Below are 15,019 nucleotides of genomic sequence, written 5' to 3'. Positions count from 1 at the left end.
GCCACTGTGCCATTAAACAGAAGCCATGTTCATGAGGTCATGGGCCCTTCACATCTAAAAACTAGTAAATACAGTGTATCACAAGAGTGAGTACACCCCTCACATTTCTGCTGATATTTAAGTATTTCTTTTCATGGGACAACACTGACAAAATGACACTTTGACACTATGAAAAGTAGTCTGTGTGCAGCTTATATAACAGTGTACATTGGACATTTAGGGGTGTAGTCTCTTAGGGGTGTACTCACTTTTGTTGCTGGTGGTTTAGACATTAATGGCTGTATATTGAGTTATTTTGAGGGAAGAATACATTTACACTGTTATATAAGCTGCACACAGACTACTTTTCATAGTGTCAAAGTGTCATTTTGTCAGTGTTGTCCCATGAAAAGATATACTTAAATATGTACAGAAATGTGAGGGGTGTACTCACTCTTGTGACACACTGTATGTTGTCTTCATTTTCAGGCTCTAAGGGCAAGGCTTGAGTCCTTTATCAGGCGGGTCACATAAAACCATACAGTTCAGTAATGAAATAAATGGTACCTAGGAGTTGTCCAACATGCCTTAAAAAAGTGTCACAACAGGTCATTTGAGCAATGCTTTATTAAGGAACCATGTTTGGAAAAGGGATTTCTGGGTGTACAGAAGCTTTTATAGGTTTAAAAAAGGCCGTCCTGTAATAAATAGATTCTGCATGCTTCAAGACCACCATCATCATCCCTATGCTGAAGAGTCCGACCTCAATGACTTCCATTACCTTGCACTTAACCCGCCATCACCAAGTGCTTCAAGAAGCTTGCCATGAGGAACATTAAGAACCAGCTCCCCAGTCACTGGATGGACCAACTGTAGTTTGCATTCTGTCCCTCTCCATCACACTCCACCTATTCCTCACCCACCTGGACAGTGAAAACACTATACTGTTGACTGAAATACTGTTCATTCACTTTAATTCTAGCATTCAACACCATCCTCCCTCAGCATCCGATGAAAAAACTGAGCTTGCGGGGCTTGAACACCTCCCTCTGTAGACCACAACCAGTCAGGATTGGTAGCAGCATCTCCAGCACCACCATGCTGAGCACAGATGCCCCCATGGCTGTGTGCTCAGTCCACTGCCATTAATTCTGCTGACTCATGGCTCTACAGCTTTAACCACATCATCAAATTCCCTGATGACACGACCGTGTTGGGTCTTATCAGCACGAGTCGGCCTACAGAGAGGAGGTGCAGCTGCTAACGGACTGGTGCAGAACCAATAACTTGTCTCTGAACATGGGAAAAACTAAGAATATGGTTGTTGACTTTAGAAGAGTATAAGCATGATTTGGGAATTGCAATGTCTCTGACTGCAAGACCCTACAGTGAATAGTGAGGACAGCTGAGAAGATCACTGTACCACACGCTGCATCCGCACAGCCACCATCCCTCACACAGGCTCTTTTCAGTAATGCCATCTTATATAAGGTACCAGAGAATTCAAGCCATCACTGCCAGACTCTGCAAACTTATTGCACCATGCCTAATGCTAGGTGTGAGTTATAGGGGTATAAAGCCCCCCCAGCATTGAGCTGTGAAGCAGTGGATCTGTGTTCTCTGGAATGATGGTAGTGCTTTGTCAAATACTTTCGGGATGCGTTGAGGAGTTGGGGATGAGGTGGGTTGGTGATCATCCAACATCCTGACCTCACTAATGCTCTCATCACTGAATGCAATCAAATCCTAACAGCAATGGTCCAAAATGGACAGTAAATACAGTTACTCCACAAAAAGCAGAATAAACTCTTTTTTTTAATACAATGAATTTCAGAAGAAACAATGACTGAGCAAGTGTCCCAATACTTTTGTCCATATAGTGTATCTGTACATTATCCATGCCACACAGATTCAGTACTGCACTATCCTTTCTGTTGAATGTGTCTAATGTCTCCCACCCTGATTGGTTGATCTGACACGTCATGCCTTCACTGCTACCAGTAAAGTCCCAACCAATGGGAGAGCTTGTTTTATCTTCCTAAGTAGAACTGCAGGCCCTACACCTCTAACCAGAATACACCCCTGCCTGTCAGTCTCAGGCCCCTAGAATCACCCTAACTCCATACAGCGCCTAGCATAGAGGGTTCCCCTGTGACTACACAGAACCCTAATGAATGTGTCAGCAGGATCCAAGAAGTGGTTCTTACCTAATTTATTCCCAACTAGGTAATATGTCTAATCTGGCTGTGGATGAGTTGTGAGGATCAGTCCTGGTCCTGCTATTTTCTGCACTAACCTCACATGCTAACCCCCAGAAAAATGACTAAATGAGGTGAATTGGGACAGGGAAACACTACCACGTGCAGCACAGAGATGCATACCACTAAAAGGGGCACGAACCAGGCTGTACCAGTAGAGGTCAGCACTAGGTTGTTTGATTTGCACTGTCAAAGGAGTTCCACTAGAGGTCAGAATCATGACTTGGATGACAGGCATCTACCAGTAAGGGAAGTTTAGTTATAGTTATTATAGTTATTTAAAAAATCAGTAAAGTCTAATCTTGCTAAAACAGCAAAAATGTATACTGTATACTGTGCATGTATTCTATATAATATAGTATTAGATAGTATTCAGTATGGCACAATTACTGTCATGTACCATGCATGGTGCTGCAGGAGAACTTTTGCTATTGGCTACTGGTCCTCTCCTAGAATACAGTGGAGTAGAAGGGAGCAGGAGGAGGAGAGTGAATGAGCAAATGGGACATCATCAGATTTGAACATTGGCTTGAAATCACACTGCTGATTATAAACATATATAAAACATTCAGTAAATCCTATAAAATATTGTCTATAACGGATGCAGTGTCTTCTACTGATTATTCAGCATCTGCTATGACACATATTGAGGTCATATGTAAGTGATGCTGCTACAGTATGGGCTAATAAGGCTATGGAACAGCTCTTAGGATGTGGTTTTATTATTGCCTATTTATAAGCCTATTTTTATTGAATATCCAAACTCATCAGCGGCCTACCCATCTCCTGAGTTTTACATGTCATGATGATGGCTTTTTCTATGGGGGACTCTTTTGCCTTACAACAGCTTGCAACAAAGGTTCTGTACCCCACCGCCCTAAATGGGCAGTGTCTCGTTGTCCTCGCATTAACGTTCTGTGATGTAGCTTTAAGAGGCAGTGCACTGCTTAGACGTCTGGTTCCTATCACCACCACAGGTGCAAACAATCCTGAGAAGTTCAGTTTTTTCTAGAATGACCCGATTCACAAGAAACTCCTCAGAAGTCGTTTGTAAGCTCCACCATTTCATCATACAGACTTTTTAAAAAGGCTGTGGAATTCCCCCTTTAAGCCGAAGCCTGAGTTGTCTCCAACAGAAATCCCCCTCTACCGCCTTCTTCCTTTAGGCCTCGTGCCCCTTTAAGAGGCGTTCCCTGTATGCTAATATGCCCCGCCCCGTTTTCGCGTGAGTAGAGAGTGTGTGTGTGTGTGTGTGTGTGTGTGTGTGTACGTATGTGGAGGAGATAACGCTGGTGATAGGGCAGGGTCCACACGAGCCAACGAGCAAGCGAGCGAGCGTGCGCGCGACTTGTTTTCGTTTTTGTTTTCGTAGCGCGATGAGGTAACCTCGTGCAGCCTCGCGCTGGATCCGTCGAGCTTGTCTCGTGAACATGGTCTCGCTCTGCACTGATCGAGGACTCCCCTCTCCTCCTCTTTCTCCTCTTTCTCCTCTTCCTCCTCTTCCTCCTCCTCCTCCTCACCGTCGCTTCGTGCGGCAACTTCAACTCGTCCGCGTCGTCGTGCTGCACGGAGAGGTGCGCGGGCTCCCCGAGCTGGAGCGTCTCGAGAGCGCTCACTTTTAAACTGCAGCGCGCGACAGACAGTCCTCGCGCGTCGTGACTCGAGGCTGGAGCGAGCGCGTGGCCGTTGACAGCAACAACAAACCAGAACGGCAACGGCTCGCGCTCGCCTTTAAGGAGCCTTTACGTTTTTGTTTTATTTTATTTTATTGTTCAAAACTTTTTGTCCGTTTTTTAATCGTAGAAATCCCGACTTTTCGACACAGTGTTTTAATCTTTTCTTCTGCGCGGAGGAATGTCAGCGCGCGAGCTTCGTCGTTTCCAGAAACTCAACCTGAGGTAACCTGAGGAGTTTCGTCTTTCTTCGCTTTTCTTCTCCTTTTGACCGCAGAAGAGGAGGATGAACCCGGAGCCGGAGGGCGTTTCTTTCCCGGTTCCGTGTCGCGAGGAGGGCTCGCGCCCGGCCGTGCCCGCTGCCGGTACCTTCTGGCAGGACGCGTCGTTACCATCGGCAGCGGGGGTGATCGGGGTTGTCAGCGCAGGATGCCCCGCGGAGAGCGGACTCGGGGGGCTGCTGACGCCGGGGAAGTGCAAGAGCCGCCGGGCGAGCGTGGCTTACGTGCTGAACTCGGAGACGGGCGCCGAGAGCATGGCCCTGCAGTGCCTGCGGGACGCGTGCGAGGCCGTCGGCAGCACGCTGGAGATCGTGCTCTTCGGGAAGCTGGACTTCGGAGAGACGGCCGTGCTCGACCGCTTTTACAACACAGGTATGTGTCCGCAGCTCGCGCTGTTAGCTTGCTGGGCTAGTCTGCGCCGCTGTGGAAGCTGAGGTGGGCACACCAGTCTGAAGACAGCCGGAGGTAAAAGAGGTGAGAGCGGGATTTGACGCTTAGTCAGTGTCTCAACAGGAGGAGGGTTCAGGGGCATTGCTGTTGGACAGCCTTCACAGTCTGAAGGGTTCATCTGTGGAACTTGGCGCTTAACGTTTCTACAGTCGTCCCTTCATGTGCACAGAGTCGTTGAGGGTGATTTGGTGAAACGGTTCGTTTTGGAGAAACTTACCAACACACGTTTTAGTACAGTGGTGGTGAATGAAATCAGGGGTCCCCAGCACTACAATGACACGTGGACCTAACCATTCTGAGTTTGTTAATGTCTCTATCTGTCTGTCTGTTTCTGTCTGTCTGTCTATGTCTATCTATCTGTCTGTCTGTCTGTTTCTGTCTGTCTGTCTATGTCTATCTATCTGTGTCTGTTTCTGTCTGTCTGTCTATGTCTATCTATCTGTCTGTCTGTCTGTTTCTGTCTATCTATCTATCTATCTATCTATCTGTCTATGTCTGTCTATCTATCTGTCTGTCTGTCTGTCTGTCTGTTTCTGTCTATCTGTCTGTCTGTCTATGTCTATCTATCTGTCTGTCTGTTTCTGTCTGTCTGTCTATGTCTATCTATCTGTCTGTCTGTCTGTTTCTGTCTATCTATCTATCTATCTATCTATCTATCTATCTATCTATCTATCTATATCTGTCTGTCTGTTTCTGTCTATCTGTCTGTCTGTCTGTCTGTTTCTGTCTATCTGTCTGTCTGTCGATCTGTCTGTCTGTTTCTGTCTGTCTGTCTGTCGATCTGTCTGTCTGTCTGTTTGTCTATCTATCTATCTGTCTGTCTGTCTATGTCTATCTATCTGTCTGTCTGTTTCTGTCTATCTGTCTGTCTGTCTGTCTGTTTCTGTCTATCTGTCTGTCTGTCGATCTGTCTGTCTGTCTGTCTGTCTGTCTGTCTGTCGATCTGTCTGTCTGTCTGTTTATGTCTATCTATCTGTCTGTCTGTCTGTTTCTGTCTATCTGTCTGTCTGTTTCTGTCTGTCTGTCTGTCTGTCGGTCAGTCTGTCTGTCTGTTTCTGTCTATCTATCTGTCTGTGTCTGTCGGTCTGTCTGTCTGTCTGTTTCTATCTATCTGTCTGTTTCTGTCTGTCTCTATATGTCTGTCTGTCTGTCTATCTGTCTATCTGTCTATCTGTCTGTCAATGATGCATCTAGCATATTCATAACCAACTTTCTGAGATGTAGCATTTAGATGCATGAAATCTGGTTACTGTCATCCCCACCTCCTGTTTCAGGCGAAACCACACTGAATGACTTTACTGAATGTTTACCTCTTAACCAATTAATTATGAGAAATCGTATTTAAACTCTCAGACTGAGAATATACCCCTCAGCCAGTATTGATTGATCTCATCTCATTAAGGCCTGCAAAACCACACATTTAGAGGGCTTTAATACGGGGTGTGGTGTGGAGTAGCCTAAAACAGTACACAAGAAAAAGCGGTTTAACCTGAAAGTGTGAGTAAAAGTAGCTCGAGGACACAGTAGTTCCCAAGCATTCCTCTCAGGACTGCTGTGGAACATCCAGCATTTAACTGAAATGGGTCGGGTGCTGCTCGTCTCTTTTTTTGGGAGCGGTGTGAGCTTAGAAATCTAAGCTTGCAGTCAGCATTGATCTCATTTGTACACAATTCTAAAATCAGCTACAAACCCGGCACCCTGCACTTAAGCAGAAGTGGATAAAGCAAGCGAAAGTAGCTCCCAAAAAACAAGGTCTTACAACTCTTCAAGTTTCAGTGCTGACAGATGCTGGATGCTGTTCCTAAAACGTCTTAATACAAGCAGCGCAGTACTGTCAGCAGCTGAGCTAAAGTCTGCCAGGTGCAGTTCTTCTCTTGGTACCACTAACATTTATGGAGCAGTTTTTGGGACGTCATTAAGATCTGGTTAGGTAGGGTGACCATATTTTGGTTTTCAGAAAAGAGGACAAATGGGTGTCTGCCGTGGTTAGGATGTTGTGGCCGGGGGGCTTTAAGTAGGTCTAAGTTGTAGGACTGTGGCAGTGTGTATGTGTGAGGGTAGGGGGAGTTACATGTCCCTAAATTCATGCTACACGTTAATACATAAATGTTTACTCATTTACCAAAACAAATAAATAGCCTTAATAGCCTGTATTACCAAAATGACCTCCTTCCATTTGAACTGATTTGTGTTTAGACAATTTTAGGCTGTGGTCAGTCGATTGTGAAGGGAAGCAGTAGGGCTGGGCGATATGGTAAAATTATTATATCACGATATTTAAAGACATTTTTACGATACACATTTATCACAATAGATGAGTAATGACAGATTTTTAAAAACTAGTCAAAATGCTACAAACAGTCAAAATATGCTACATTTCATCCAGTTAAATCAGACTAATGAAACTGTTTGTAGGGAAACAATAATATATATGGTCATGGGCCATAATATTGCCTGGCTTTAGGAAGCAATTTGAGCAATGGTACCTACCTCTATTTGACTCTTAGAATTAAACAGACTTTTGTGCCTTTAGAACTGATATAAGATAAATGAGCTCTGTTCTGATTGGCTGCTTTACTGAAAAAGTAGTCAGAGCTAATACCTCCTGAGAGGTGCAGTAGGAATGGGTGAGGCTAAACTCTAGTAGGCTGAATAGGTGAAGATGGGTAAATGAGGCATCAGAGAAACAAAATTGCACAACTGGCTTTTTTGCAGTTTTTTTAATGGACTGGACTGTGTGGACATGGATGTGAACATGAACGGTACAGTTTATGTTTTGTTATTAGTTTAATTTCATGATATGGGCCTATTTAAGGCTTATTTACTGTGCATTTAGCTTAATTCAATTTGACTTGCATTAGTACATTATTGACCATCTGCTCTATAATAATAAATAATAATAAATATATATATATATATATATATATATATATATATATATATATATATATATATATATAAAAAAATAATAAATATATAAATATATAAAATAATAAATATATAAATATATATTTATTATATATATTATATATAATATATATAATAAATAATAATGACTACGATGTAAAATAAACATTCTCATAAGACTTTATGCAAGTGATGAAGAACTAATTATCATCTAAATTCACAGTTTATTGGCGTGTGGCTGCTGTTGGACTCCTTTTCATGTCTGCTTCAGCATGTGTTCCCTATTCTAAAGTGCCATATTAGTTCTCACTAATTACACAATTACACAATAGCACACCAATTCAGTACCTATTCATCTTCAACCCAGTTTATACACATTCAGACATTTAAATTGGTCTATCTTTATTTTGGAAGACGCAAGCTGATCTATTAAGAATTTGTTTCGTGCTTTATTGTGATGCTCTACTTTAGTTTATGGAGAAATCAGTTTCTCATATGCGTCAGGGTGTTTATCCGCTTTTAGGAAACACCTACAGCAACTTATGGAATGATATCTATTACACACTAATAAATATTTAGATGATAAGTCAGGATAAATAATTCACATGGACAAGGACTTAATAATATGTATTTTGCATTAAGTAATGTATTATTAGTTATTTCCATAGAACCGTTTAGAAGTGTCTGTTAAACTAAGAATAAGACCTTAATTATGGCTCAACAAGTGTTCCTTATTTTTGTTTTTAGTGTCTTTGTGATCTAAAGCTGAATATAGGATCAGCTGTGAGCAACAGTTGTGAGGAAATGTGAAATGCGGCTCTCTTACTACAGTGGCATTGTCCCGTAAACGCTCTACAGTAGAGGCACGACTGTGTGGATGTAGGACTGCATGATACTCCTTCAGCATATTGCATTTGTCGTTTGATGACCTAAGATGAAACTTGCACCACTTGTGACATTTCTTTATTCCTTTTCTGTGTCTTCTCTCATCCAAACGCTTCAGAATTGGCCAAAGTGACACGTTGTGAGAGGAATCGGATGTTAGCCAACGTTACTGCTCTACAGAACTAAAGGGGTGGTATACCATGCAATCAGTAAGCCTGGGACAGTTCAGCAAGAGCTGCACCGGTTCCATGAAGAACGACGCACTACGTATAGGCTGCATCCATTACACCTCAACCAAGTACAAACTTGGCCAGAGTTCAGCCTTGGAAACCTCCATCCAGAAGATGTGAGATGGGTTCCATGACTCTGGAAGTGTTTCAGCTCAAAAACAAAAAGCCCATCCGACCTCAGTTTTTCCTACAATTATGTCTGGAGCTCTGCTTGAGCATTATGGAGCTTTCCAACCTTTTTTCATGCCAACTGAAGTGAAACCCCTCTCCTCCTTTTTTCCACATGCTGTTCGTCATTATACATTCAGTCCCTATGGACGTGAAGTGAAAGAAAAATCGCCTGTGTTGAATTACCAGCAGCGATTAGTGCAGTTGGCAGCCCAGTTTTTGCTTCAGGAAGCTATTACATGACAATGCACCTTCGAAAACAATGCACTATTATGCGAACATCTCTAATAGTCAACCCTAATTTTGAGCTCTAGAAACATTGCGAAAGCTCTTTTGTACAGTTATTGACAGGACTTTGAAACGCTGAAATGCAGCTCACGCTTTTCTGGTTACCATACCGAACAGCTCACTGATGCCGCTGTGTAGCTCGTTTTTGCTAAGCTAAGACATCGATCATGGTGTCGTTTTTAAGTGAAGAGGACCTACTTATTGCCAAAAAACTGTACAGACGCTCCCCTGGGGAGATGCGGTCCTATTGATTTTGATATTGATGTTTTGCCATGAGGTGAAGCTGGCGATGCTGTGCCAGTGCGAACAGTGTGAAGATGATAAAACCAGGCTTATGTTCATTTTTCAGTTGTTCTTTAGAGATTCAGAAGGAAAACCACACACACGGTCAATCTGGATGGGAATAAAATCATAGAGAAGCTACTGTGAAAGAGAATTACCCCAAGTCCCCCAAGGATTGTTAAATAATCCTTTCTGAATAGGACTTAAAACATACAGTCTTCATTATTCCCCATTTTTATATTAAGGAGGGTCTGCTGTTTTGTTGGGTGGTGTTGGGGAAGAAAGTTGGGGTAGGTCTCTGAATGTTTGGTGCCTTGAGAGGTTTTGGCTACTGTTAATAACGTCTTATTTATTGTTACATTTGTATGCATTTTACTACAGATGTCCAATCCAATTTTGGATGAACCAGTCTCCAGTCAAGATATACCTAAAAAGAGATTGAAACACATCCAACAAGCATCCCTATCTAAAAATGTATCACCCACTAATCCCCTGATTGTCCCTGTGGACGTATTGTTCTGGTTAATGTGCCTTGGTGCACCAGCAATGACCAGAACACGTGAGCTGTTGACTACTGACCAGTTGCAAATAGTTACCACCACCAAATAGCTTTGATGGTGTGAAATACGTGAATACTGCCCAGCCCCAGTCCTTGTTGTTATTTTAACTAAGATGTTGTTTTGTGTTCAGATTCTCCAGTTTAACCTATTTGTTGCTACCATGTAGCTAAACTGATTATGATTCACGTTGGATTCCTTGGAGACACAGCTGTCTAAGGCAGTGGTCTCTAAACCTCCTGCTAAAGATCCACCCTCCTGTAGGTTTTATCTCCTCTCCAAATGTATCACCTCATTCAGACTCTGGGGATATTTCACAAAGCAAGATTTCCCAGTTTATCCAGACAACATAAACCCAGAGTCTAGCCTGTCTAGCAAGAGAAGAGCTATGGGACATTTCACTTAAGAGCCCACACTGCAGATTTCTGGCTCACAGAGAGATCCTGCTTCAGTGTTTTGGGCTGAAGTTGAGTTCTAACTTTGAGCTTGAATCCCACCAGTTCTGCAAAATGAAAATTCAGCAATTATCAGCACTTATCAGCAATACAGATCAAAAAGCAGGTGGTAAGTGTCGTGTGCACAAAGCGAAGTCCCAGTCTTGCGTATAAAACCTTCTCTAGGACTTGTTTGGCAGTTATGGCTTTGTGTCAGGGAAAAGACTGAACCGCACTACAGCTTTCTAGGTCTGAAAAAGCGCCTTCATATTCTATATTGTTATATAACCTGCAAGACAGGTTTGAAAATAGCTGAATAGATCACATGAAGTGAGAGAACAAACCGTTAAAAAAGAAAGGGATTATGAAGAAAACGCCACAGCGGGGCACCCCCCCCCAAACACACACACACACACACACACACACACACAAACTACTACCCACAGCCACAGTGAAGGTCATAGAATGCGTGAGAAATGTCATGCAGTGGCATTAAAAGTGAACTCTCAGGTGTGTCGAAAGTACAGAAGTTTGAGAAAGCTGAGAGTAGGAGGATGGTACAGGAGGACAAATGACTGAGAGGAAGAAGAGATTATCAGAGAGGAGTGTGTGAGAGAGAGGAAGAAGAGAGGAAGAAGAGAGGAGGATGCATGTAGAAGATGAGACTTTGTTAAAGGCTTCCTCTCAGTTCCAGCATTCAGAAGGTCTGCAGTGAGACACTGGAAACAGTGTGCTGGAGCAGTGTTGGGAAATGATATTGACTGGAACTGATCTGATGATATGGTATGTGTGTGTTATGAAGATGAGTAGAACCTGATTGGTTATGTGAACCTTTTGAGGCAGCACCCACTCGGAAACCTCCATCTGCAGCATTCTGGATTCTGCAATGACCTATCATCATGCCCACAGAATTTGCTTCAAAGATTTTTATGCACAGAATAAAGTCCAAAGGTTTGCGGACACCTCTTCTTATGAATCAGCTCAGCTGCATAACACAGGTGGCAGGTTCGCAGAAAAGCTGCACTAACAGAATGGGATGCGCTTGAGGAGCTGCACATGAGCCTAATGTCAACATGCCTAGACCCACACAACAGCTAGAGGGGTATAAATTCCCCCTGCTTTGGACTGTGTAGCAGCGGAACTGAGTTCTCTGGAGTGCTGGTGCTCCATCCAGTGATGCTGGAATGGCGATGGCCATGTTCCAAAATCTAGAGGAAAGCCTTCTCAGAAGAGTAAAGGAGTGCAGGAATGTTTAGCCATGTTAGTGTTTATGCTGTCTGTCCAAATGTTTGTGGACACCCCTTGGCCTAATGAATGCATTGAGCTGCTTTAAGTTGCACAGATTGCTGATTGCTAATGTGGAGAAATATTGCCAATAGAATAGGACTGTCTAGAGCAAAGAAACATGAACTTATTGAACCATTGGCACCATGTGTCCCAATACTTTTGGTATTGTATAGTATTGTAGTGTATTTTGGGGAGGGAGGTAGTGTGTTTCCTGCTTGCTGTGCATTAAATGAGTCTTTTGCATGTGGCCTGGCTTTGGACCACATATGAACAATCTCATTGGTCGGCACTCAATTGCTCAATTGCACAGAGTTGCTCCAAATGGAGAGAGCAGAGTGACAGGGTGTGCATCTGTGGGTCATACACCAATGAGCCAAAACTGACAGGACTGACAGGATCTGCTGTTATCTTGCTACCAGATACCACAACACATTTTCATTGTAGAGAGAGCTGTTTAGTGGCATACAGAGGACATATCTCAGTGTTTCGGCTCATCTGTGTACTGGTATGTTATGTATGTTATGTTTCATCTCCTTCTCCTCCCCAAATGTGACACTTCATTCAGATTTCAGACTTCAAAATGCAAAAATTATAATAGATCTGGGGATATTTCACAAAGCAAGATTTCCCAGTTTATCCAGACAACATAAACCCAGAGTCTAGCCTGTCTAAGAAGAGAATAGCTATGGGACATTTCACTAAAGAGCCCACGCTACAGATTCCTGGCTCACGGAGAGATCCTGCTCCTATAATATAAGAGATCCTTAATATAAATACCCTAAATACCAAACCCCACGAATGATCTTGCACTCGTATGTTATGTGTGTATGTTATATGGTGTGTAATGGCACGCTCTATTTGATGTGAATGGCCTTACAGTGTATGTGCCTGAAATCTTGGCTCCACCAACTCAAAGCAGCTTCCCTGCAATAAGGTTGAGCTCTTGGTTAAAAATATTGCGCAGGTCACTGGCTTAGGCAGTTATTAGCCCGCCCCAGGTTTGTCACCTGTTTCAGTGGTGCTGCGAATCCAGGCTATGCAATCTGAGGAAATTGAGGTTAGATCAGCTCCCGTATAAGCTGAATTTGATGAAGCCTCTTCTATTGCACCCATTTTTGATTAGTTTTATTTTTGGCTTCTTCCGTTTCAGTAATGCATTCGTGTAAGTGAGTAAGAACTGCATTAGCACACACACACACGCACACACACAGTCTTGAGAACTGGCAGCTGGGTATATTTCTAGCCACTGTAGTTGTATTTCTAGTGCACTGTAAAGGGAAGGAGAGAGAGACAGGGCTTCAGTTTTGACAACATCATATATAGTGTGTGGTTGTGTGAGTAGACATGTTTTCACAGTCTCTCGCCCTTCAGGTGATAATAAGGCTCTACTCTGTGCCCACACAAATTTGTCATCTATCAAAATTCCTCTTGAAAACACTCTTTATAGTTTACACTCTCAAACACATTGGACTTATTTATCTTAGTAATTCACGCTGGGTTGCTACAATTCAGTGGTGCAATAGTATAGTTCAGTGCACTGCATCGAGGGTTAGCTTTCGTATTTCAGCTGCTTGTTGACCTTGGTATTCACAGGATCAAGTGACTTTCAGAAGCATGCATTCAGAATGTACACACCAAACAAGACTTATCAAATTTGTGACACTGTTTACCAAAGGGTGTGGTGGCTGATAATGGTGTAAACAGCGCTCATGTCAAAACAAACTGAAAGCACCCAGCAAAAGACAACTGATTGCAGTTAACTCAACCTTTGGTATTGATCAATACCGCTAAAAGTGTAAATCAATATTGTTGTATGAGGCCTGTGCTGGTCTCAGCTCTAATTGGTTGATTCATTGACTTCTATGATCAGGAATCTGAATGCTGCAATGGACCTGATGTTATGCTTGTTATTTTGTGGTATTGTGAGTTGAGCTTATTTGGGCTGGAAACCAGGAGCCGAATGAAAGCTGCCCACCCAATGTGGGAGAACTGGAGTAGTGAATGCTTTCTTGCGCCGTTCCTGGCTTCTCTTCCTGTGAACATTCAGATCATTCCACAAGCCGTTGTCTAAGATTCCTGAATCGGGACAGTGGGATGGCCAGGGCAAGCCAAGGCACGTCATGGACCTCTGAGCTGGTTGGATCTGTTCCCTCACACACTCTCGTGACTGTGCAACACAGCTGTGCTCATCATGGCAACACAACGTTAGGTACAATGCAACGGCTGTTGCAGAAGAACCAACAGGTCATTACATGTATTAATAACTTAAAGACATACATTTTAATTTCTCTTGTTATAATATGTAATGACCTGTATGTATATGCACATATATTTGTGTGTGTAAGAATATCGTAAAAAGCTTATTTCTGTTCATAATTTAATTGCAATAGGTGGTATATATTTTATAGTACTTTCATGTAAAGTGACATATAGCCTTTTTCTGTTTTACTCTTGGCCTATGCCTCAGGATAATGTGAAATCCAGTGTTTTAGATTATTCAAATATTTCATTGAATTTGAGTAAAATACTGTGTATCTCTCTGTCTAGTTCAGTACACGCAAGCACAGGGTCAGCCCGTAAGGTCATTGCTGAAAAGGCTGACTGCTCTCAGAGTGCTGTATCAAAGCATATTAGTGGAAGCCTGAAGAAGAAAATGGGGTAGGAATAGGTGCACTAGCAACAGGGATGCTCACAGCCTTGAGCGGATTGTCGAGAAAAGCTGATTCAGGAACTTGGACTGAGGCTGGTGAGCATGCTGTGCTGTGCATTAAGAGCCACCACGCACAGACATCTCTAGGAAAGTGGCGACAACTACCGCATTCCTAACATCAAGCCACTCCTGAACCAGAGACAACATCAGAATCGTCTTACCTGGGCTAAGGAGAAAAAGAACTGGACTGTTGCTCAGTGGTCTTAAGTCAGTCTTTTCAGATACAGGTCAAGTGTGCAGTTCATTTGGAGGAAACTATAAACGAATCTGTATTACTATGTGCGTGTGAGAAGTTGATTCTATTTTAATGGATCAACCAGCAGATTTGAGGTGGGGACGGTGAGGTCAGTGTCGGTAGTGAAGGATAATGGTGGACTTCTGAAACAAGTGCAGCAGACAGACCCGCAGGCGTTGTAGGCACTGTTTTTGAGTTCTGTAGTCAATGTGTTCATTCTGTGTTCAAGTCAGCTTCTTATCAGCTCTTACCAGAGCTGATCATATGTAAAACATTCTTAGGGCAGTGTAGAACAAGGAAATGCCGAACATGGCTGTGAACGGTCTAGGACCTATTTTTATTTGAGCAAACTACATTCAAGTCAGGCTATATTCTCACAAATCTAACAAATGCAT

The 15,019-nt window shown here is 42.9% G+C and overlaps 1 protein-coding gene across 1 annotated transcript in view; it reads left to right on the top strand.

Annotated features, from left to right (window-relative positions):
• Positions 1–3,500: 3,500 nt before the first annotated feature.
• Positions 3,501–15,019, top strand: part of map3k5 (mitogen-activated protein kinase kinase kinase 5) — an 84,732-nt gene continuing 73,213 nt past the window's right edge. The window contains exon 1 of the mRNA XM_072678582.1: positions 3,501–4,563. Coding sequence (XP_072534683.1) covers positions 4,197–4,563 — 367 coding nt within the window. The 5' untranslated portion in view covers positions 3,501–4,196. The remainder of the gene's footprint in view (positions 4,564–15,019) is intronic.

This window comes from Salminus brasiliensis, chromosome 1, assembly GCF_030463535.1.
Source record: "Salminus brasiliensis chromosome 1, fSalBra1.hap2, whole genome shotgun sequence".
In the NCBI taxonomy this organism is placed as follows: domain Eukaryota; kingdom Metazoa; phylum Chordata; class Actinopteri; order Characiformes; family Bryconidae; genus Salminus; species Salminus brasiliensis.
The sequence above is the reverse complement of the archived record's forward strand: the minus strand, read 5'-3'. Positions and strand labels throughout refer to the sequence as shown.